A 23,876-nucleotide genomic window follows, 5' to 3' on the forward strand; every position below is an offset into this window, starting at 1 on the left:
CCGATCAGGTATTTTCGGCTTAATGACCTTTGAGCAAGACGGACCGAGAGCTGCTCCGCCAAGGACGGCGCACCACGCCCGCCGAGGCCAGCTTGCCTGCCGGGTCGTCGCAGACTGGTGCGCCGCGTGGGTCGATGCAGGCGCACTGGGGCACCGGGCACTGTGTGTTTACCAGCACAGGTCGCGAGGACCGAACCTGTAACAGCATCAGTACTGTACTTCTGAGGGTTCTGAACAAGTTGCAAATAGTGTCCAGAATCGATGAGCAGGCATTCTACAAAATTACTTGTCAGACATTTCACACCGAAATTGCCAAAAGTTGGGATGTGGAGCAATAAATAAATGTACCGTAGTGACAGAAGAGCTGTCGGCCGGAGTGGCCGTGTGGTTCTAGGCGCTACAGTCTGGAGCCGAGCGACCGCTACGGTCGCAGGTTCGAATCCTGCCTCGGGCATGGATGTGTGTGATGTCCTTAGGTTAGTTAAGTTTAATTAGTTCTAAGTTCTAGGCGACTGATGACCTCAGAAGTTAAGTCGCATAGTGCTCAGAGCCATTTGAACCATTTTGACAGAAGAGCCGGTGTAGAGCCATAGTTAAAATATTTGAATTCCATCTGGGATGACTGTAACTCAAATTATGGTCCTTAGCCCTTTCCGTGAACTCCCTAAACTTCACTGCCTGACAAAAAATGTGAAGCACCCAGAAGCGGAGGAGGAAACAAAATGAAACTTCACGGCTTGAGGGGGTACGTGGTGTCATTTGAGGAATTACAATATCGAGTCTAATTTGCAAAGAACTTAACACTGTGAGTCCACTTACCAGCATAAAGTTGCCCCCTTCTGGTCTGGATGCACGAGCTGATCCGATTGGGAAGGGTGCCCTAAAGCTGTAGTACCCTCTCCTGAGGCAAGCTGCCCACAGCTATTGTTATCGCTTCATGATATCCTGGATACTAGACCGAAGTAGATATCTGAGCTGGTTCCATACATGTTCCATCGGCGACACATTTGGGGATCTTGCTGGCCACGCAGATAGTTCTTAGGAACTCGTGTCATGTACGGAACAGCATTGTCCTGTTGAAAAATAGTACGGAGAAACTGTCTCATGACGTCCGTGATGTACCGTTGCGACGTCAGATTTCCCTCAGTCACTACCAGCGCAGACCCGAACTCATACCCAATGGCTCCCCAAAAAACCACGACAGAAGTAACACCGCTATGCCTCTCCAAAAGATCGGAAGAATCTTCTTTCCAGGTCGCTGCTACACTTGCCAGCGACGGTCATCTGGACTGGTTCAGAACCACGGTTCATCGCTGAACATAATGCGACGCCATTCATCTGCAGTCTGTGCTTGCCGGTCACGCCAACGCCTCGAACGCTGGCGTTGTCAAACTCTTTCTCTTGAACAAATCATCCATTTTTTTCTGAATTTGTAACCATTTGTTCGTCTGTACGTGTACATTATATCTACTTATTTTCGACCATCCGTCCCATTCTGGTAATTCCTTCGTAGTGTGTCATTTGTGTGTGCATTGTGTCTTAGAAATGTTCAAATGTGTGTGAAATCTTATGGGACTTAACTGCTAAGGTCATCAGTCCCTAAGCTTACACATTACTTAACCTAAATTATCCTAAGGACAAACACACACACCCATGCCCGAGGGAGGACTCGAACCTCCGCCGGGACCAGCCGCACAGTCCATGACTGCAGCGCCTGAGACCGCTCGGCTAATCCCGCACGGTGTCATTTGTGTTCTGATGTAAACAGCAGCCTACGCATGGGTCTGTAATTCCCTAGTCCGCTGGTGCTTGTCTCCAACCAGTGACGTGGGATGACTCGGATCGTCCCAAGAACCCCATTACTTGAGTCCCATAGTGCTTAGAGCCATTTGAACCCATTACTTGTCCTTGGATGACGGGCGCAGGTGTGGAAGAGCTGTGATGTGCTTGGCTGACAACACTCCGATCCTCTCTTCTGGTTGTCAATATGGTCGATCGGAGCCTTGACGACGGGTATGCCTGTAGTCACGTTCCCATGGAATCCAACATCGCGTCGCTGTCACATCAGAATGCCCCACAAATCTGAATACTGCACGATTCGACCAGCCGGCCAATTGGAGACCAACAATAAGGCGATTTCAAACTCTGTCACGTGTCCCACACGAGTACACGGCATTTCTGTGTCCTTCACAGTGATGATTTAACATCTGACGCTCTGCATGCGCTTTATATACCCTGCCTGGTCTGGTAACAACACAAAAGGCGAACAACATTAATGCACTCTGGTGGCAGTTCTTCGTCTCACAGAAAATTGCAGCTCTAAATATTTACTTACCCGCCGATGAAATGTACTACGTGTACGAAATTACGTGGACATCCGACAATGTCCTTTGCAACCTTTCACTTTTTTTGTCAGGCAGTGTACTTACGTATAGTTCCTTTGTATCTATTGTTCCTCAATACAAGTTCGTACGCGGTCTGCAATGAAATTGTAGTAGATGACACGTTACATGGTAATCTTCATTTTCCAGAGCCGTCGTCATTTCGTGGTAGTGAAGTACACTCCGCTAACATTACTAGACCAATAAGTACGTCTTGCATGTACATGTACTAAATAAACAGAGCAAATACCAACAGCAGACTCCTGATGTAACGACACTCGACAAAAATGTTGGTCAACCGCAGGGAGACACGACGCTAATATCGTGTAACGACGTTTCGAGCCTTGATAATATCTCACAAATTTCTACAGGTGTACCAAATTTCGCTGAAGTCACTCATTGACGGTTAGATCCTGCAGAGCTATCTAGTTTAAGGAGGCGTGACTTCTACGTTTCATCAGCTCCTCTACACGGTACCGGTACCAGATATTTTCTGTGCGGTCATTTTCGGATGATTTAGCGGGCCAGTCCAGATAAGATAGTGTGCCTAAGTGTTCGTCAAACCAGGAACGTATTCGTGCAGACGTGTGTACACGGTTGTTGTTGTCTTGGATGAGAATATCTACAGCACATTCATGAAGGTGTAGACGAAGGGCCACCGAGAATGTTGAAATAAACATCCTGGTTCTTATTCGCGGTAACCTGATTGATAGGATCCAAGTCACGGTGCCAAAACAGCCCCAAAATAACAAAAAAACCCTTCAGGCCAGCTTGGCACTCTCCACACACTGAGGGTTAAACGCCTCATTGGGGTATCGGTACATTCGGCGACTTGAGAAGAGAAAATATTGTGGCCCATTCTAGCCTCAAACCCCACTTAAATGTAATCCAAAGAGCTCCAACACAGTAATTTTACTATTGTAGCTTTACAAAAGGTACCATTTCCCCTTTTTCTACTGAGCCCAGATTTAATATGCTTACATGAAATGGAACCAATCTAGTGTTGAGGGGGGGGGGGGGGCGTTGACCCGACAAACATTGAGGTTAGTTTAATTTTAAGAAATGCGTTATAAGAGTCACCCTAGTGACCGGCTTGTGTATGATTGATGAATTATTGTCATAGTTATATGTATATACTGAAAGTGAGATTATGTATGCCTGAGACATCCTTGGGATTGAAAGAATGAAGATTTCTGTCTTGCGAGTCCTTCAGCATAGAGGAAAAGATCTTGAAACACATAGGTTTCCTGCATCCGCTGTTAATTATTTTCGTTTTATTTTTATTTTGCGAACTCAAAAAAAAAAAAGCGGAAATAAATCGAAATAGATAACATCCATTGTAGGAAACGTATTTATTTCAAGAAGTCTATCACAAAAAAAAAAAAAAATGGTTGAAATGGCTCTGAGCACTATGGGACTCAACATCTTAGGTCGTAAGTCCCCTAGAACTTAGAACTACTTTAACCTAACTAACCTAAGGACATAACACACACCCATGCCCGAGGCAGGATTCGAACCTGCGACCGTAGCAGTCCCGCGGTTCCGGACTGCAGCGCCAGAACCGCTAGACCACCGCGGCCGGCGAAGTCTATCACACCCGTGGGCCCTATTGCAACTAAATGCTTAGAAGGGAAGAAGTGATGCTATCGTTTATGGTTGTTGACAGGGGAAGACAGGGTCCTGATACAGGTATGAATTTATTCCTCCTAAGCACTCCTCGTCAACTCGAGAATTAATCAGGACTGCACATGCTTACTTTACCTTAAATGTGTCATCAGTTTCTTTACTGTGTAATTACTTACATTGAAACATATAAACAGTTTCAGTTTGGTATATGTTCGTAATGTCATCAATAGTGATGCGTAATTTCATTAGGAAGATGAAATATTGACAGATAAATAGTGGATCGAAAGAATGATTGGAAGAAAAGTTTGACTAGGAAATTCTTTCCTAATTCCAGTTGTAACAATGAAATGTAACTAGTGAAAACTCATTCATTTGATATCATGTCGACACATGATGTATTTAATGAACATTGGACTGCAGAATAAAGTAATTTTGTAATTTACACTTCATTTTCAGGACTCTCTCCAACGGCCGTGACTTCGCGGACGATTTCCATCTCTATGGGATGGTATGGACACGTAACTCTATCAGCTTCACGATCGATCATCAGCTGATCGGGTCGATCTCGGCGCCCGCCGGTGGCTTCTGGAGGCTGGGCGGCTTCGAGCAGAACCCCGGCGGCAACAACATCTGGCGCGCGGGGGACGTGCTTGCGCCCTTCGACAAAGAGGTGCGTCTCTCTCCCTCTCTCACTCTCTCTTTCAACATATTATACCCAACCGGTATGGCAATCTGTCACAGAATATTTTACTTCATTTCTCCGTGTTGTGTTTCGTGCCTGTGATCCATGCACGCTTATTCTGAAGTCGCTGACTTGTAAGCTGTTTAGCGTGGAACATACCTCGTTCTTTGGTTATCGTGAAGAAAGGGTGAGGTAGGAGAGGGGAGATTTCCAGAGCAAGTGTCAGAAACCAAAACACTGACGTTTTATCATTTTGCCACTGTTACTGACCAGTTTGCACTAAAATATGTGGCAATGAAAAAAGTATAGTGGCAAACATTGTTAGCATAAAATATTGCCTGAAAACTGATGTAAAATATGACTTCGATGAGACTTTTCCAATAGTTGGAAAAGACTTGTATTGCATGGAGAAACTGATAAGGGAATTCGCTTCTCAGGTCGACCTTCAAACCACGCTATGTGATATTGTTGCAGGAGAGTAACTTGTGGAGGAATACAGACGATTCCTTTGGACTCCCTGCACTGTCATTTTATACCGCTCTTTAAAATGTTTGTGAGTTGGATTTTTTGCGGGTGTGCAATTCCTGGATATAGCATTAGACGGTACATTCTGCCGAGTACCGTATTTGAAAGTCATACATTTCACAATCCGAATAGGAGTCTTACAAGCAACAAAGCCTAGCTCTATTACAACGATACTCCAAGCAAGTTGCGGAGCAAGCTATAGGAGAGTGGGTTCGTCACTGTTCGAAAGTGTGTGTTCATCGTGAAATGGGTAGTGGCTGTTATCTTCACCGCAAGGGAAATACTTCTCACAAAACAACCACTGCAGAATGTACGTCTTCCCCAGTATTATATTAAAAGGTGTTCTGATTAATTTGCCGTGCTTGTTAAAGCGCTGCTTTCGGAACGGGGAGGTGCACCGGTTCCGGATCGAATCCGCCCGGCGGATTAACGACGAGGGTCGGTGCGCCGGCCGGACCGGATGTGGTTTTTAGGCGGTTTCCAACATCCCATTAGGTGAATACAGGGCTGGTACCCAAATCTACATCTACATCTACATTTATACTCCGCAAGCCACCCGACGGTGTGTGGCGGAGGGCACTTTACGTGCTACTGTCACTACCTCCCTTTTCTGTTCCAGTCGCGTATGGTTCGCGGGAAGAACGACTGTCTGAAAGCCTCCCCGCGCGCTCGAATTTCTCTAATTTTACATTTGTGATCTCCTCGGGAGGTATAAGTAGGGGGAAGCAATATATTCGATACCTCATCCAGAAACGCACCCTCTCGAAACCTGTACAGCAAGCTACACCGCGATGCAGAGCGCCTCTCTTACAGAGTTTGCCACTTGAGTTTGCTAAACATCTCCGTAACGCTATCACGGTTACCAAATACCCCTGTGACGAAACGCGCCGCTCTTCTTTGGATCTTCTCTATCTCCTCCGTCAACCCGATCTGGTACGGATCCCACACTGATGAGCAATACTCAAGTATAGGTCGAACGAGTGTTTTGTAAGCCACCTCCTTTGTTGATGGACTACATTTTCTAAGGACTCTTCCAATGAATCTCAACCTGGTACCCGCCTTACCAACAATTAATTTTATATGATCATGCCACTTCAAATCGTTCCGCACGCATACTCCCAGAAATTTTACAGAAGTAACTGCTACCAGTGTTTGTTCCGCTATCATATAATCATACAATAAAGGATCCTTCTTTCTATGTATTCGCAATACATTACATTTGTCTATGTTAATCCCGCCTCAGTCACAAGATTCACAAATATTTCGAAAACTTTCGCTTGCTTTCGTGTGACTAACACTACACTCAGACTGTTGGCACACACAGATTCTGTCTGAGAAGGTAACGAGGTGGCGACAGGAAGGCCAGCCGACCATCCCTTAAGCTAACCGTGCCACATACGTTAATAACCATATCGACTTTGCGCCAATGTGGCACAAAGCCACAAGAAAAAGATCTGATTTGTTTTCTGCCGAAATGTTAGGCATCGTCCTATGATATTCATGACAGCACTGAAGGACAGCCTTATACCCAGGAAAACGCATCTCACGATTACAGTCTCTAACTGTGCCTCTCGTGGCACGTACTCTATTGAAACCCGTATTATTCCTGACTGACGTCAAATATTAAGAAAATGAGGAAAAGACGTTTTCAAACTACACACGATTTAAATGAACAGGGAATTTATTCTGCTTTAAATTCAACACAAATGTGCCCACGTCGTCTAACTCGCATTCACACCGCAGTTCACCTTAGACGATCTCACACGCGTTAGCCGTTGCTCATACAAGAGAAACTCCCCATCGCAGCCCCCTCCCTCACATTTAGTGGTAATATGCCTCAGTCAATAGCCAGTCAAAAACTGAATACAGACCATGTATGAACACAGTAAGAAAGTGTACTGAACTGTGAAAAAAGAAGCAAGAAAATAGAAACAGTGAAGGGTCCAAGCGCAACAAGTCAACATCTAGCAAATGTCAAGAATAATAGCGTTGTGCCGGTCGCGGTGGCCGTGCGGTTCTGGCGCTGCAGTCCGGAACCGCGGGGCTGCTACGGTCGCAGGTTCGAATCCTGCCTCGGGCATGGGTGTGTGTGATGTCCTTAGGTTAGTTAGGTTTAAGTAGTTCTAAGTTCTAGGGAACTGATGACCTCAGATGTTGAGTCCCATAGTGCTCAGAGCCATTTGAGCTAATAGCGTTGAGGTTGTGTGGTTCAGAGTTGGACTACAAAGTGGGAAAACAATGTTCAAAACTCCCTCCTCCCCTGTTTCTTTCCCTCACAAAATTATGAAATTCCGTCCGCTCACTGACGGGTCTGTTCTCCTTCTGTAGTTATACTATACATTGTTATAGAATATGAGTCATGTGGTAAGAATATATTACCGTCACAAGCAAATGTGATGAATAGAGTGACATGCCACATAGGCCTCTCACAGAAATGAAAAAGAAACAAAAAAAAAAAAATGGGAGTGAAGTATGTTACAACAAAGGAATTTAAGAGTCAAAACTTCCAAAACGGAACGCAAGGATCATAACAATTGGTACATGTTTAGAACAGGTAGGAGGTATGTACGTGTGGGAATTCCTTCTTAACAGCTCGCTTCTGCAAACGGACGTTAAACTACAAATTTGAATATGGAACAGACACGTCACCGACGGGCCGGACAGTTGATAATTTTGTGGAAAAAAAAATAATGGCAAACGAGGGAGATTTGAAGACGGACCACATAACTAAGACGCCGCCGCTATTCTACTGTGCTCAGTGTTGCGCATCTTGAGCTTCGGCCCTTCACCGTTTCCAGTTTGCTTCTTTTTTCACAGTTCTGTTTACCTTCTTCGTGTTTTCATGCTTGATTTGTGTTCAGTTTTTGGCGGGATATCCACTGCGCCATCTTACCACTAAATCTGAGGGGGTTGCGATGGGGAGTTTCCCTTGTTAGGTTCGATGCAGTCGCTATAATACCTCAAATATTCTTGCAATGACGTAATTTCAGAGACTTTACTGGTCTCATACAGATAAGATTTTATGTATATAGGCTGAAGCGGCTGGTGAAAATCTGTAACTGCGTCTCCAGCTTATTAGGCAGGTGTGCTAGCCACAGCGGTTCACACAACTGCAGGGATTGCCCTGGCATGCCTCTCTCCTCTGGCCAAATTCTCACTGCCGCCCCAGTCTAAGTTAAATCCCCCTTACACACGAACAGTTGTGGAATGTTCTGGAATGGCACCTCAGCATCGAACGTAAATAGCGGATCCAGCCTGAAACCCAGCTGCAGGTACTTATAGAAATTAAATGACACAATTTCAGAGACTTTCCCGGCCTTGGTACAAATTTTCACTCGCCTCCTCAGTCTATACATGGTGTTACAAAAAGGTACGGCCAAACTTTCGGGAAACATTCCTCACACACAAAGAAAGAAAATATGTTATGTGGACATGTGTCCGGAAACGCTTACTTTCCATGTTAGAGCTTATTTTATTACTTCTCTTCAAATCACATTAATCATGGAATGGAAACACACAGCAACAGAACGTACCAACATGACTTCAAACACTTTGTTACAGGAAATGTTCAAAATGTCCTCCTTTAGCGAGGATACATGCATCCATCCTCCGTCGCATGGAATCCCTGATGCGCTGATGCAGCCCTGGAGAATGGCGTATTGTATCACAGCCATCCACAATACGAGCGCGAAGAGTCTCTACATTTGGTACAGGGGTTGCGTAGACAAGAGCTTTCAAATGCCCCCATAAATGAAAGTCAAGAGCGTTGAGGTCAGGAGAGCGTGGAGGCCATGGAATTGGTCCGCCTCTACCAATCCATCGATCACCGAATCTGTTGTTGAGAAACGAACGAACACTTCGACTGAAATGTGCAGGAGCTCCATCGTGCATGAACCACATGTTGTGTCGTACTTGTAAAGGCACATGTTCTAGCAGCACAGGTGGAGTATCCCGTATGAAATCATGATAACGTGCTCCATGGGTGGAAGAACATGGGGCCCAATCAAGACATCACCAACAATGCCTGCCCAAACGTTCACAGAAAATCTGTGTTGATGACGTGATTGCACAATTGCGTGCGGATTCTCGTCAGCCCACACTTGTTGATTGTGAAAATTTACAATTTGATCACGTTGGAATGAAGTCTCATCCGTAAAGTGAACATTTACACTGAAATGGGGATTGGCACGTTGATGGATGAACCATTCGCAGAAGTGTACCCGTGGAGGCCAATCAGCTGCTGATAGTGTCTGCACACGCTGTTCATGGTACGGAAACAACTGGTTCTCCCGTAGCACTCTCCATACAGTGACGTGTTCAACGTTACCTTGTACAGCAGCAACTTCTCTGACGCTGACATTAGGGTTATCGCCAACTGCACGAAGAAGTGCCTCGTCCATTGCAGGTGTCCTCGTCGTTCTAGGTCTTCCCCAGTCGCGAGTCATAGGCTGGAATGTTCCGTGCTCCCTAAGACGCCGATCAATTGCTTCGAACGTCTTCCTGTCGGGACACCTTCGTTCTGGAAATCTGTCTCGATACAAACGTACCGCGCCACGGCTATTGGCCCGTGCTAATCCATACATCAAATGGGCATCTGCCAACTCAGCATTTCTAAACATTGCACTGACTGCAAAACCACGTTCGTGATGAACACTAACCTGTTGATGCTACGTACTGATGTGCTTGATACTAGTACTGTAGAGCAATGAGTCGCATGTCTACAGAAGCACCGAAGTCAACATTACCTTCCTTCAATTGGGCCAACTGGTGGTGAATCGAGGAAGTACAGTACATACTGACGAAACTAAAATGAGCTCTAACATGGAAATGAAGCGTTTCCGGACACATGTCCACAAAACATCTTTTCTTTATTTGGGTGTGAGGAATGTTTCCTGAAAGTTTGGCCGTATCTTTTTGTAACACCCTGTATACATAAAATCATTTCTGTATGAAACCAGTAAAGTCAATGAAATTGTGTCATTCCATTTGTATTAAGTACCTGCAGCTGGGTTTCAGACTGGATTCCCCATTTACGTTTGACGCTGAGGTGCTATTCCAGAATATGGAGAGACTCGGCAGTTCTGTTCGTGTGTAAGGGGGAATTTAAAGTAGACTAGAGCGGCAGTGAGAATTTGGATAGAGGAAGGAGGTATGCCAGAGTAATCCGTGCAGTTGTGAAAATCGTTGTACCAAGGTGGCTAAGTGGGTAGCGCACCTGTCTAGTAAGCAGGAGACCTGGGTTCGATTCCCAGCCTTGGTACAAATTTTCACTCACTGCTTCAATCTCTATACATTAAATATTCTTTCTTAAATTCCGAAATTAATCTTAGTCAGCATTTATTAAGCTTGTATGCTCGACAACTTACATCACGCGCTACCGCGGCCTTCTCTGCTGGCTCTCTCACACATGACCGACTCACATTCACGCGCGGCAAAACCACACCTCTTTCGTAACATGAGCCAGCCTCTCGTCATCTCTGCCGCTCCGGCCTGGCAGAGATAAGTAAGAATATATCCGATAAATTACATACAAGATAAATAAGGAACGAACTGTATCCCTCATATTATGGAAGAGGATACTGCAGGCGTCCAGAGACACGAGATTGGTGCTTAACGTCACGTCGACAGCTAGATTATTAGATACAGGTACCTCTGACTGGACAAGGGTATCAAAGAAAACTGGTCTTGGCGTTTTTAAAGGAACATCTCGACATGAACTCTTTACACTCACCCACACTCAAAAAATATACATAACACACAATTTGCACACAAAATTCCCGACCAAATATTGTCGCTGAGTACAAGGGAAAAAACTTTTACTATTAGAGGCTGGGTTTCCCAGGAACAATGCTGTAGTAGTCTTTCTTTCTTTGCTGGAAACCGTTCAGAGGGTGATTCGAATCCCGATCGTCCTGAACACGCGTTCATTCTCTTAACTATTGCGTCATCTGTGTTGGCGTCTTCAAATCGAGGCTCGATAACATGATGAATCCTGAAATGAACAGTGCAGCAGAACGGTTAATAATTTATAATGGATAATTAGCTACAGTCATTGAACAGCCTCAGCCTAGTCTCGTATGACTGAAGTCTACCACAAGTCAACACTCTGCCAAAGGAATTGTTATGTCGTACGGAGGAGGAGCACATGCAAGGATGTGTGCCCATCTGTTCGAAGACGTTTAGAAGAAAAAAAACACCACTTATAAAGTGGTTTCAAAGGATTCAGTGATTCTGTGAGTATAGTGGACATTAATTTGCAGAGTGAAATAAACCCGAGAGATACCTAGTATACTGTAAAGTACTCAGAGAGCCTGCAGCACTTTCAGGGATGTTGCTAGACTCCTGGAAGAGGGGATCCTTGTCGTTGACTTGGTTCAGATTTGCCCCAGAGAAACAAAGCTTAGCTTTAAGCTCCTGTGGGGCATCTAAACAACGTAATGGTCTTGTTTGCATTTTGGAAAATTTTGCTTCCAGTTGAGTAACGCAAAGACTAGAAAATGAGATGTCTCCGATTATGTTACGTGGGACTGGCTAGAACTGAGACCATTATGAGACCCTGTCGAAGGGCAGTTGCCGTCCTGCGAGCGAATCAGACTAATAGGAACGAAGCAGAGACCGTCTCTATAGCTCAGCTCAGTCTCATACACGTAAAACACGGAGAGAAATTACATCGAAACCTATGCGACGCCAAATGTGTGAAAGCAAACAAAAGTACGACAGCTTACGACACAGGAATTTCTTTGTCCTTCCTGGTGATTACAGTTCTCAGTTACCTGGGAGAAGAAGTCTTAATGCTCTTCCCCCAGATAATTAAGGACTGCAACATTCGTAAGGTGATCATAATATCTTCTCTTTAAAATTCCGTTCCACTTCCAAAAGTAACTCTCAATGGAAATGGCAATGAGCGTTTGGCGTCATTGGCCGGGAGAACCCTTGCAAGGCTGGTCCGACCGCCTTGGTGCATGAATTATAACATTCGACACTTCATTGGGCGACCTGCGCACCGGATGGAGATGAAGCACAACACTCTGTCCTGAGCAGAGAAAATCGCCGACCCAGCCGGGAATCGTAGGACGGCAATCCGTCACGCTGAAAACTCAGCTCTCGGGACTCTCAATTAATTTATTTAAATGAATGTCTTTTAACAATCGAGAATGAATTAATTATTTTTTTTATTTTTGACGACCGGTTCCGAAGCTGAAACCGAGATCTTCAGGTCTTCAAACATATTTATATTATAAATCGTGTTGCATTATGCGTTTTCACTAACGCCACGTCGTCAGTACCGTGGAGAAAACAGAGCACATTAGACATATATCTGTCGAAAGTAAAACCATGTGCAGATAAAAATCTCCATGTGCAAATGGTCGCGTTCACACACTCCACTGAGCCTTGTTAGTACTTAACATGTACGATATGTAGTAAAAATGCACATTTGTACAAATATTTACTTCTGCATGTCATGTTATATACATCATGAGTACATCTCAATCAAAGTATACCGCGCAAATGCACTTCTGCTGAGGTGTCCATGGCGTATACAACAAGCCATGTAAACGTAAACATTTGTCTAAATGTGCATTTTTACTGTATATTGTGCATTTCAAAAACTGAAAAGCCTCAATGGAGTACAACGTGTGTGAAAATGCCCATCTGCATAAGGTGCTTTTTATCTGTACGTGGTTTTTTTCTTCACAAACCTATGTATAATGTGCTATGTTTTCTCCATGATAATGACGGCATGATAAACGCCTAGTGGAACACGATTTATAAACAAAAATTTTTTGAAGATCGGATGATGACGGTTTCATCCGTCGAAACTGGCCGTTAGTAACAAAAATTAATTAGTGCGATCTCGGCTATTAAATTTTTTTTTCAAGTGAGTATAGAGCGCTCCTTCCAATTTCTCAGTATGAGAAACTTCAGTCAGTTTTTTTTTTAAACTTTCAAAATCCTTGCTGAGAACAAAAGTTCTATAATAGTTAGCTGTCGTACATTGCATAGTATTACAACTTTTCGACAATACAGCCTACGAAAATCTTAACAATTTAAAGATGTTTAATTACAAGTAATTGACTTTTCTATGTGAGCGTGTTTTGTCAATACAGTAAGGACGTCGAACGTGAGTTCTTCGAGAAATAGAGACGCATTTAAAAAGTGGAGTAGCATGAGGATCATGCATATGTATAACCTTGTATAACTGTGGTTAGCATGTGGCCCTGATCTTTGCCAAAGGAGAAGAACGTTTCTACAGAACCTCCTCGAGTGTGTGATGAAGAATGTGAAATTCTGAAAATTTCTGTCCTGTTACAGGATAATTTTGCTTATACACCATTAAATGGTCTTTTAAAGGCGAAGAAAGTATTTACTCAGGTGTATCACGTATCCTCTAATGGAATCGACCAAAATTTTGACAGATTGTATTTTGAGTTCAAACGTAGTATGAGATTTTCGGGAGTACTGGTTCATGTACCGAAGCCGGAGATGGCCATAGCTTCTTCAAAAACGAGGAAGATAAGACGTTTTTAAAGGTCTCTGTTTTATCGCCTCTAAACTACCGATATCTCCAGAGTTTCGTTGGAAAGTGCTGTGATAGGGTGGAATGGTTTATATCAATTACGAACGATAATCCACTTCTTGTACTGTATCTTGGGAAGTTCTGGCTTGCGGGAATCTAGTAATCAGCAGGTGAGAGAAAACTGTTGCAGATTAACGTTTTGTGAATAATTTCTACCCATGATGAAGATGAATATGAATCATTTATCATTCGTAATACTTGTGATAGAACATTGTTCATGGGTTGTGTTAAAAGTTAAAAGCTTCATAACTTATTTTTACTTTGCGTAATAGAAGCTATGCTTCGAATATTACGAGAAGAATATAGTTTCATTGTTTTATTTCTTGTCTGTCGGCGCCAAACTAAACGAGACCGGCAGCTGCTTCGCCTGGTCGGAGTTCCACTGCGGAGCTTTCCTGTGTGCTTGGTTGCCTACATTCAGGCTTCAGCTAGCGGTGGCAACTGGCTTACCGTACGATGCTCTCTGTAGTCATCACTGTGTCCTGGAAGGACATCCTCCTTACGAGGGTCAGAACACCAAAAGACCACAGTGCAGATATTCTTCAGACAGCCGTCTCTTTGGTTCCATTCCACTACTTTTAGAAACTCTGACTAGAGCATTTGGGGCTCCGCACGATACTATGTTCTCAAATTCAGGCGTCGTACATAGTTTAGTCCGTAAGTGTGTTTTCATGTACCTAAACTGTGGTGTAGATTTTGTTTCAGGCACAAGTATCCCTCTTGTCTGTACATTTTTCACAAATATTATTGCACGGACACTAAACTAAAGTTTTAAACATGGGAGTTTTCCGCGTATGATACAGCTTCGTATTGTAATAAACGGTTACTGATGAAACCAATATTTGGCCATGGTTACAGTGGACTTCTTCTGGCTTTACTGGGGTGAAACATTGGTTGAGTCATTAATCGTTTACTACTATACGACGCGGTACTATACCCAGGAGGTTCGAGTCCTCCCTCGGGCATGGGTGTGTGTGTTTGTCCTTAGGATAATTTAGGTTAAGTAGTGTGTAAGCTTAGGGACTGATGACCTTAGCAGTTAAGTCCAATAAGATTTCACACACATTTGAACATTTGAGCCATACCCAGGAAACTTTCATGATAACTGAAGGAAGCCTACACAATTTTCAATTTTTTTTCCAAATTACATCACAGGAACAAGCGTTGTGTTTCTCGAGGACATGCAGCTCTACTGTTCGGTTTATTCGTGATTTCCGTGAGATAAAGTAATCTCCTATTCAGCTTTCTATGTGAGGATGTCATCAGAAAAAAACAATATATCGTTGTACGAATCGCAGCTTGGAATGTTGAGCTCCTAATCGGGTAAGTAGGTAGGTTAGAGAATTTCAGAATGAAATGATCAGGTTGAAATTAGATGTAGAGGGAATTAGTAAAGTGAGGTGGTGGGAAGAACAGGAATTTTGGTCATGTCAGTACAGGATTACCAACACAAAATCATACACGTGTAATTCGGTACCAGGACTAATAATAAGTAAAAAAATAAATTTTACGGAAAGAATCACTCTGCGGCAGAATAAAACGTCAAGGGCACTACAGGTAACTGACATGAGGGACGTAGTGACCCTCGGTGAACGGCCGCGATGTAGGGAAAAAAAGAGGATTGGATTGTGCTCAAGAGGGAAAACTCCCGATCCTGACATAGAGGGCTCACACGATATTAGGTGTCTTCAAACAGTGCTACATCTAATGAATATATTAGTATTAATCTTTACATTATTGCAGTTCGTTCCTCCAGTAAAGAATGAATCGATAAGGCTGATATCACTATGAACTGAAACTATTGGAATCTGTTATAAAGACTTTTGTGCAATGAGCACATGGAACATTTTGAACGTTGTGAGGCGTTACAGGGTCACTATTAGCCGTAGCTGCACACAACAAGACTTAGGTTTCGCAAATGAAAATAGTGCAGTGACTGCGCAAAAATGGTTCAAATGGCTCTGAGCACTGTGGAACTCAACATCTATGGTCATCAGTCCCCTAGAACTTAGAACTACTTAAACCTAACTAACCTAAGGACACCACACAACACCCAGTCATCACGAGGCAGAAAAAATCCCTGACCCCGCCGGGAATCGAACCCGGGAACCCGGGCGTGGGAAAGCGAGAACACTACCGCACGACCACGAGCTGCGGACGTGACTGCGCATATAAATGATGTAGGAAATCCCTTCGGAATGTTTCCATCAACAGCGACATTAATGTTTATTCATATTCTACCACACGAAAGTGTTAATAGTTCTTGTTTGTTGCTTGTGCGACGGTATAAGGAGTGTGCACTAGGGGTTTAAAATTCTGTTGTATTGCGCTTGCGATTACGGTTTCTTTAACCTGCGAGAATCAGTGCACAGAGATGTGTTTTTCACTGTTTAAACACAATGGACCTACATATTTTATCTCTATGACTTGTAGCACAAATGATACGCCCAACATACTGCTCGCAGCATATGTAACAGCATCAACAGGAACCAATAAAGGGTGCTGCTATCAAACTGAGTACAGGGGATCTTCCCGCGTATAAAAGGAACCGGTGCGATGGGCCTGGCACATTGCCTCTCCTACTTCTGCTGCTACAAAAGGGCTGCACTCTGCCTGCAGTGAGGGCAGATGCCCGATTGCGGGTTGTGCGCCACAGACTTTTACCTGTAAGAACAAGACAATTTATATCATAGCTATCACGACCCACCTACTATAGAGTCTGATTAACTTCGCAGAAGTACTGTTGACGTCTTGCGCTACCATTATTTGTACTAAAACCGTCAGGCCACGAATTTTTCCTGGATAAGGAAAACCACCGTCAGTGGAGCAAGGTAACTGATATATAACATCCACCAATGGTGTGCAGAACTGTGGTCAAATATGTCTACCAGCTCGAGAGTGAGAAAAAAGTTTTACGCACCTCTCTCTCTCGAGTGCCCAAGACGAAGTGCATTCCCAGGCAGTGTCGTCTTATGACCAGCTCGCACATCGAAGTTTTGTGCGAGCGAATAAAGATCACTACCTCTATCCACGCTACTTTTAGTGTAAATTTACACTGAAGAACCAAAGAAACTGACACCATGAATCCTGCAGGGCTGTCCATAAATCCGTAATAGTACGAGGGGTTGGAGATCTCTTCTGAACAGCACGTTGCAAGGCGTCCCAGATACGCACAATAATTTTTATAGCTGGGGTGTTTAGTGGCCAACATAATATGAGACTCAGAAGAATGTTCCTGGAGCCACCCTGTGCCAATTCTGCATGTGTGGGGTGTCACATTATCCTGCTGGAATTGGTCAAGTCCGTCGTTATGCACAATGGACATGAATGGATACAGGTGATCAGACAGGATGCTTACGTACGTGTCACGTGCCAGAGTCGTATCTAGACGTGTGATGGGTCCCATATCACTCCGACTGCACACGCCCCATACCATTACAGAGCCTCCACCAGAGACTGGAATACATTCAGGACGTAGGTTGCAAGTGCTTCTCCGAGGTGAAGAGGTTGGCACAGGAGGGGAATTCGTGGCGGGCCACATCAAACCAGTCAAAAGACTGATAAAATAAAATTTAAAAAATAAAAATATTATCAAGTGGGTATCACATGAGCATTTCGATCCCTGCTAACGTATAAGAATAACGAGTAAATTTGTTATCAAATATTAATTACCTTGAAAACAAGATGATAATGTTGACATGAAACAAGGGAAAAAATTATTCACGAATACGTGCATAATAGACAACATAAATCATGTTAGAATAACGGCAATTGCGATCGCGGGAATAAAGACACAGCGGCAGTACTCGTCATGGAGATAGTACCAACACATGTCACTAGATCGCGGGGCGAGCGAAACTTATTTATTGGTTGCTGTTGTTACATATGGCTCGTAACCTAGAAGATGTATCAGTCCATAAATTTCAGTTATTTTTGTTACGCAAATGTATGGTAAGTTAATAAAGCTACGTCCTGGAGATAGTACCAACAGGAGTTGTTAGATCGCAGGGAGGGGGGGGGGCGAAAGATGGTTCAGATCTCTCTCGACGTGTAGCTTTAACTGTTCTAACCGTCCGAGTCGTACTCAAACACAGCAATGGTTTCATTATACCCATTCTTCAATCCCTACGTGCAGTATGTAACGGGTACAAGTGCAGATATTTTTATATTTGGTACCTTATATGTACACACATCAGTGTGTTGGTTGTTTTTTCTCTACTTCAAATAGTCTTCCCACAAACACGTCACAAACTTTATGATCTGGTATTTTCTGCATGGTCGTAACAGCACGACTAAGTGGTGTACGCCTGTCGGTATAGACAACCCTTTTTGCCTCCATGCATCCACACATGAACACCTGACCTGCTGCCAGGGGAAGATAAGCATTAATGGCTTGCTATTTGCACACATTCTTGGAGGTGTTAACCAACATAAAAATAGACGACTTGTATCAGCTATAATTATTAGTCTGCAAGTGACGTAAATACTGCTGTAATGGGGTTCAGTAGCCCACCCCAATTCAGCAACAAAAATATCTTTACTCACACCCATTACACCCTACATGAAAGAAAATGTCCTGACTGTCTCACTCATCATCGGCCAGCCCAAACTGGTAAGGGAAGAAACATAAAATTTTAAGCGGGTGTTGATCTTAAACCGTAGGCATCGTTTAGTAAAGAATTATTGAAAATGTATCGTTACTAAGGAAATTTTTAAGCTAGAACTACAAGAATTGGTATTTTATTTCTCGGTCAGAGACAAAAAAAGTATGTGTTTCAGCATTATCGAAATTTCAACGACTAAGGAGTAAAATAGCGGATTAAAGTTTTTTAATAAATCTTATTCAAGTATTTTTAAAGCAACGTCTATGAAAATTGGTCTTTGCCTTCACAGTCAGAAATTGTAAAATTTGTGTTTTAGTGCTTTTCGGAATTCAAACCCTAAGGTGATGAAATAGGCGATGAAATGTTTTATTTATATATTTCATTATGAAAGGATATCTAAAGCTAAATCTAAGAAAATTTGTATTTAGCTTCTCGGTTAGAAATTAAAAAAGGTGTGTCAGTATTTTTGGTGATTCCACCCCTAAGAGGGTAAAATAGGGGATCAAAATTTTTATGAAAATATTTCCATATATTTAAATGTTTTAAATCTAAATCTATGAAAGTTCGTATGTGTTTTCTAAAGAAATTTGTGTTAAGGGACGAAAGTTTCTAACGAAATGTCACCACTAGAACTCAAAAAGTAGGATTAACAAAGATCTTCTACTCCAACTACGAATTCGCTTTTTGGTCAGAAGTATGAAAAACATACAAGTTCGATTAAAGAAAAAAAAAACAAGAAAGCTTTGCAGACCGTACAGTCTATGCGAGCTAAGCAGCGAGCGAGCGCTAAACAACTTATAAAAATAAAGAGAATATTTCGTTTCTATCTATGTAAGAGGAACTTGGTGTTTTGTCGGCAGTTCTTCATCATCATGAACGTGGCGGTGGGCGGCAAGTTCTTCCCGGACGGGTGGCGCAACTTCCCGCGGCCCAAGCCGTGGAACTGGACGTCGGCGGCGCCGATGCGCGACTTCTGGGAGCGGCGCCACTGGTGGCAGCCCACGTGGCGAGGCGAGGACGCCGCGCTGCGCGTCGACTACGTGCGCGTCTTCGCCTTCCCCTACTCGTCCGTCACCCGCAGGTGACACGCCCGCTCCGCGCCGCCGCCGCTTCTCCTCACGTGCCAACGCCGGTGCCCTGAAGGGCAAGCGCCACAGCTCTGACGTCTCCAGGGAGGCCCTGACGTTACTGCCCTCTCCTCTGACACTCTTTCTCCTGGATTTGATATGGAGGAAATTTGAAAAAGACAAACGTAGCAAACCGCTGGCTGTTGTGTAGTGCCAGTAGCCGTACAATGAGTTTATTGCCATTGGTGGGCTCGTCGGTTTTCTGGTGGTGGCCTTAACAAGCTGCGCACAATAGAAGTATGGCATTAAAACGCAGAACCAACCTGCCGCGGAACGCTTCTTGGAGAGGTACCTCATGTCTACGCAGCCACATACAAGTTATACGTATTATGTAATACTACGCCCTTATGTTTATCTTGGTTCGCAGTGCCATTGTGTAACCCTCCGAGCTTAGTCTGAACTGCCGAATTGAGTAAGGTTATAATGGGAAGTCTGTTCTACAACAGGAGACGGCCGAAGTTCGAGTTAAAGTGCAAAATAAGAACAAAAAACCGCTTTTATAGGATGACATCAATATTAGCTATTTTGCTTAGTTTAATTAAGGTATACATATGTGTAGAGTGCCGACTTTTTCAGTGGCGAGAATGCTGCTTTAGCAACAGTGCCAGTTTTTCAGTCAGAAACCGTTTTATGAAGCTAAGGAAGGGTAACGTGATATTTATCTGTAAGTGGTGTGATGACAGGTACATAAGAACTCGACAATACTCCACGTACGAAAGTGCAAGGGCTGATTCAACCATTTTTATGAAGTAAAATGCTATTGGTCAATTTTTAGAGACACAGCACCTTAACAATAGGCATTTGATCCAGTATTTAAGTTGTAAGTTTCCAATACAAACTGTCCAAACGTATAACTGACCTAGAATGAAAATGTGTGAAGCATATGACAGGATAGCGTAAACAGAAATGTCTCCAAAACACAAGCACTCGGTTGGCACTGGTTTCTCAAACGCGTGCGCTCACACACAACCTCACAAAAAAATTATCTTAGAGGCCGACTAAAAGTCAAGATGCTAGGTAACATTTAGGGTAAGACGAAGTAAAACCTGACAATATTGCATGAACTATACAATGTGAAAGACTGCTGCCCGAAACATTAAAGAGACTCAAGTCCACTTCCCTAAACCTCGGAGGAATACACTAATTTACTTTTTCTTAACGAAATTAAACGAAAAATAGTTGTAGCGCTACACTTCAAAATTATACTTTCAAAATTTGTTAAGAATGATAGTGAAAAACTCAACAGAACTAGCAACTTTAAGCGCAAGAAATCTGTATCTCCATTTAATTCACACGACGGTTTCCTCAAACACACTAACCTTCTTTCGGTAACAGCAAAAACTGGATGTTGGAATGCAAGATTTCGGTATCTTCACAAGTAAATAAATCGTCGCTTCGAAGATGAAAAATGAATGAATCGTACACTCCAGAGAGTACTGGCGTCAACCAGACTGAAAAATGAAGTACTTCAGGTTCAACGGCACACGAGACATCGAATTATTTGAGCTTTTTTAAGTACCATGAGACACCATGTCTTTAGTTTCGTCACAAAGTCACATTACACACAGTGGGAGCTCCTTTCGACTTAGAGTACTAGCACCTGGCAACCACAATGCCGCCGCTGTTCAGAAGACCAAGTAGCCTAAGTCTGATTCTGAGAAGACTCTGTTCCAGTCCTTCCAACGGAGATTCTTCACGTATGCGGCACCCAAGCGCTCCGCCATAGAGGCAGAATGTCTATGGAAACACTATGTTCATATATGTATCTACGGCTTTTGCTTATTGCTTATGCATTAGCCGCTACAGAAAATTAATTTTCTAGCTTAAATAATGAATTATTCTGAAATATAATTCGATGCTCAACTGCTTTCACGGAAACATTTACTGTAGATGGTATCACAGTGCTATTCCTGCCTTCGTCATTCTGAGCAGTGTACACGTTGATCTATAAGAGAAACATTACTTTCCATTTAATTTGTGCCGCTGACGTGAAAAGAATTACACCTCAGTGTAGCTTTCAACTGCTATCAGTAAATTGTTCCTCACACTGGCCTTCTGGAGTATACCACGCAGGCGACAGTAATGCAACTTGGAATGTGTATTACCGAAAACGGAACGTGAAAATAATCCAGTCGGCCATTGGTTCAGTCAGATATACTCTCTCTGGCGTTGGGATTCTTACCTACTCCTAGTCTCGGATAGTTGTCGATCCTAACACACAGTGGGCTTTAGTATGAAATGATATCAGAAAACAATAAATTTCCGAGTAATGTGAACGAGAACTCAAGCGTATGTGACACAATGTACTGTCGGAAAATTGGAGTTAATGTCCCACACACATGCAGCAGACGAGTACAATACGATATGCATTGTTTACACACCTTCCGAAATCTATAATCCTGTTCATTTGAAAATCACACGACATGGTTTTTTAAGTACAACTTTAGGTCGATGTCATTTAGGAGGCTTCCTACATTTTAGGTATGTTAGATACTTGACGTAACCTAAGCATATTATAAGAAACTAGTGTCTTCAATGTGCTGTGTTTGAAATATTGGATGAGACACTCTTCAGCCTCTCAAAACGGAAAGAGGAGCCTTTTTTCAACTGCGCCAACTGTGTGAGACAACTACTTGAACATTGTAACAAATAATCCTGTTAGAGTAGGCTTGTAGCTTGCGTCTTTTACACCTATTCATTATATGAAGCACCGCAGAATTAGTTTCTTTGACTGTAGTTCCCACAACCCCAGCTGTGAAATTCTCGCCTCTGGAAATTATCACCATGTTGGAAATATACAAATGTATTTAACTGTGAACATTGATAACAGACTTCTCGTGAAATACTGCTTGTTTGAGCTCTACGGTTCAAACCCAGTATCACTGACATGACTCATTAAGATCTCCAATTACAGATTTACTGCAGTAACACCCTTTTTCACGAATACTATTGATGGTCAAATGCTGGCAATCTACCTATAGTTGCAGATAATATTTTGTGTCGCATAGAGAAATTGACAGTGCAGAACATTGTGTGAATAGATACAAACCGGTGTGGCTCCGTACACTTTCCCGGCGTAATAATTCATTGTATTCATATCGGGTCTCCAGCCGGATATGAATACAAAGATACATACCGGTACTTAACACTTTGGAATTCATTTAACAGATATTTTTAATATTTGAGATTAGAGATAACATTTCAGATGGAACTCTTTAACTAATGACTGCTGATCTCAGATATTACGAATACAGCCAAGTTTTTGCGTAAGCATTGTATACACTATTGTTATTACAGTTCCTGCTTTTTCTTTAGATATGAGCGATGAACTACCTCATTTAACATGATATTCGAAATATTTTTTCATACTGTTTGCTGATATCATCACGTTAGCGTTAGTTTGTTATCTGTATTTCGAACACTTTAAATTTATGTCTGATTTCGCTTAACGTCTTATAAAACTGTTAAGCAACCTTACGAATTAAATTAAATAATATTCTTTTGTAATCAAACACCACTCCGAAAACCCTCCATCATAAATTTTATATTCTGAAAGAGTCCTCAGTACTCAGTAGTACTCGGCACTGTACACATTCGTCAAGTCTACAACCCAACGTCGCTATGTAATGATGGAAACTGAAAATTCTATTCCAGGATTGTGTGTGTAAGGGGGGGGGGGGGGGGGTATGAGTCAATTAATTAATAATGTTCTTTGCAAGACCTGTATGAGCGTTCTTCCCACGACGACGAGGAGCAGAGTGAATTGAGCCGTTGGCTCAGATCCCCAGCAGCAACAGAAAATATTAGCTGGACAGCTGTGTGAGTCTATGTATTAGTTCCAGTGATGTTCACAGAGTTCAAATACAGGGACAACCACTGCGCGGAAATATAGTACAAACACGTGCATGTGCTGCCAAATGCTTTTGCAAGAAGACTTAGTTTCGGAAGTTATAATTATTTAGAGTAAGCATTTATGTAACAAGCAGATAAGTGACTGCTCAATTACGAATCTTGACAAATTTTTAAAAAATTATCCATACGTAACTATAATGATATATAATGTACCTCAACTGTATGTAAGTAAAATGACTGTGATATGTGTTGATCTATATTCTTTTGTTTGAATATGTATTCGAAAACACAATAAAACATTTATCAAAAATTATTATATTTAATCACACATCAAAGTATTTTAGAGTACGTTATCAAACATTATATGTGCCTTTGAATAAAAATTTCTAAAATTACAAAAATTTTAGATTTTTGAAATAAGAAAAAGCAACAAAAACATTTCTGAATGTTGTTAATGTCAGTGGTGACTGCAATCACACCACAATGCAGTGCATAGCAAAC

At 42.7% G+C, this 23,876-nt stretch overlaps 1 protein-coding gene and 1 non-coding gene across 2 annotated transcripts in view; both read left to right on the forward strand.

Annotated features, from left to right (window-relative positions):
* The window catches only part of LOC126251760 (beta-1,3-glucan-binding protein-like), a 291,287-nt gene extending 267,616 nt beyond the window's left edge, over positions 1-23,671 (forward strand). The window contains exons 5-6 of the mRNA XM_049952379.1: positions 4,464-4,677; positions 19,257-23,671. Of these exons, the coding sequence (XP_049808336.1) occupies positions 4,464-4,677; positions 19,257-19,481 (439 nt within the window). The 3' untranslated portion in view covers positions 19,482-23,671. The remainder of the gene's footprint in view (positions 1-4,463; positions 4,678-19,256) is intronic.
* Positions 10,403-10,474, forward strand: Trnat-agu (transfer RNA threonine (anticodon AGU)). Its single transcript has one exon. It is a non-coding gene; the product is annotated as a tRNA-Thr (tRNA).
* Positions 23,672-23,876: the final 205 nt, after the last annotated feature.

Source organism: Schistocerca nitens, chromosome 1 (assembly GCF_023898315.1).
Source record: "Schistocerca nitens isolate TAMUIC-IGC-003100 chromosome 1, iqSchNite1.1, whole genome shotgun sequence".
Lineage (NCBI taxonomy): Eukaryota > Metazoa > Arthropoda > Insecta > Orthoptera > Acrididae > Schistocerca > Schistocerca nitens.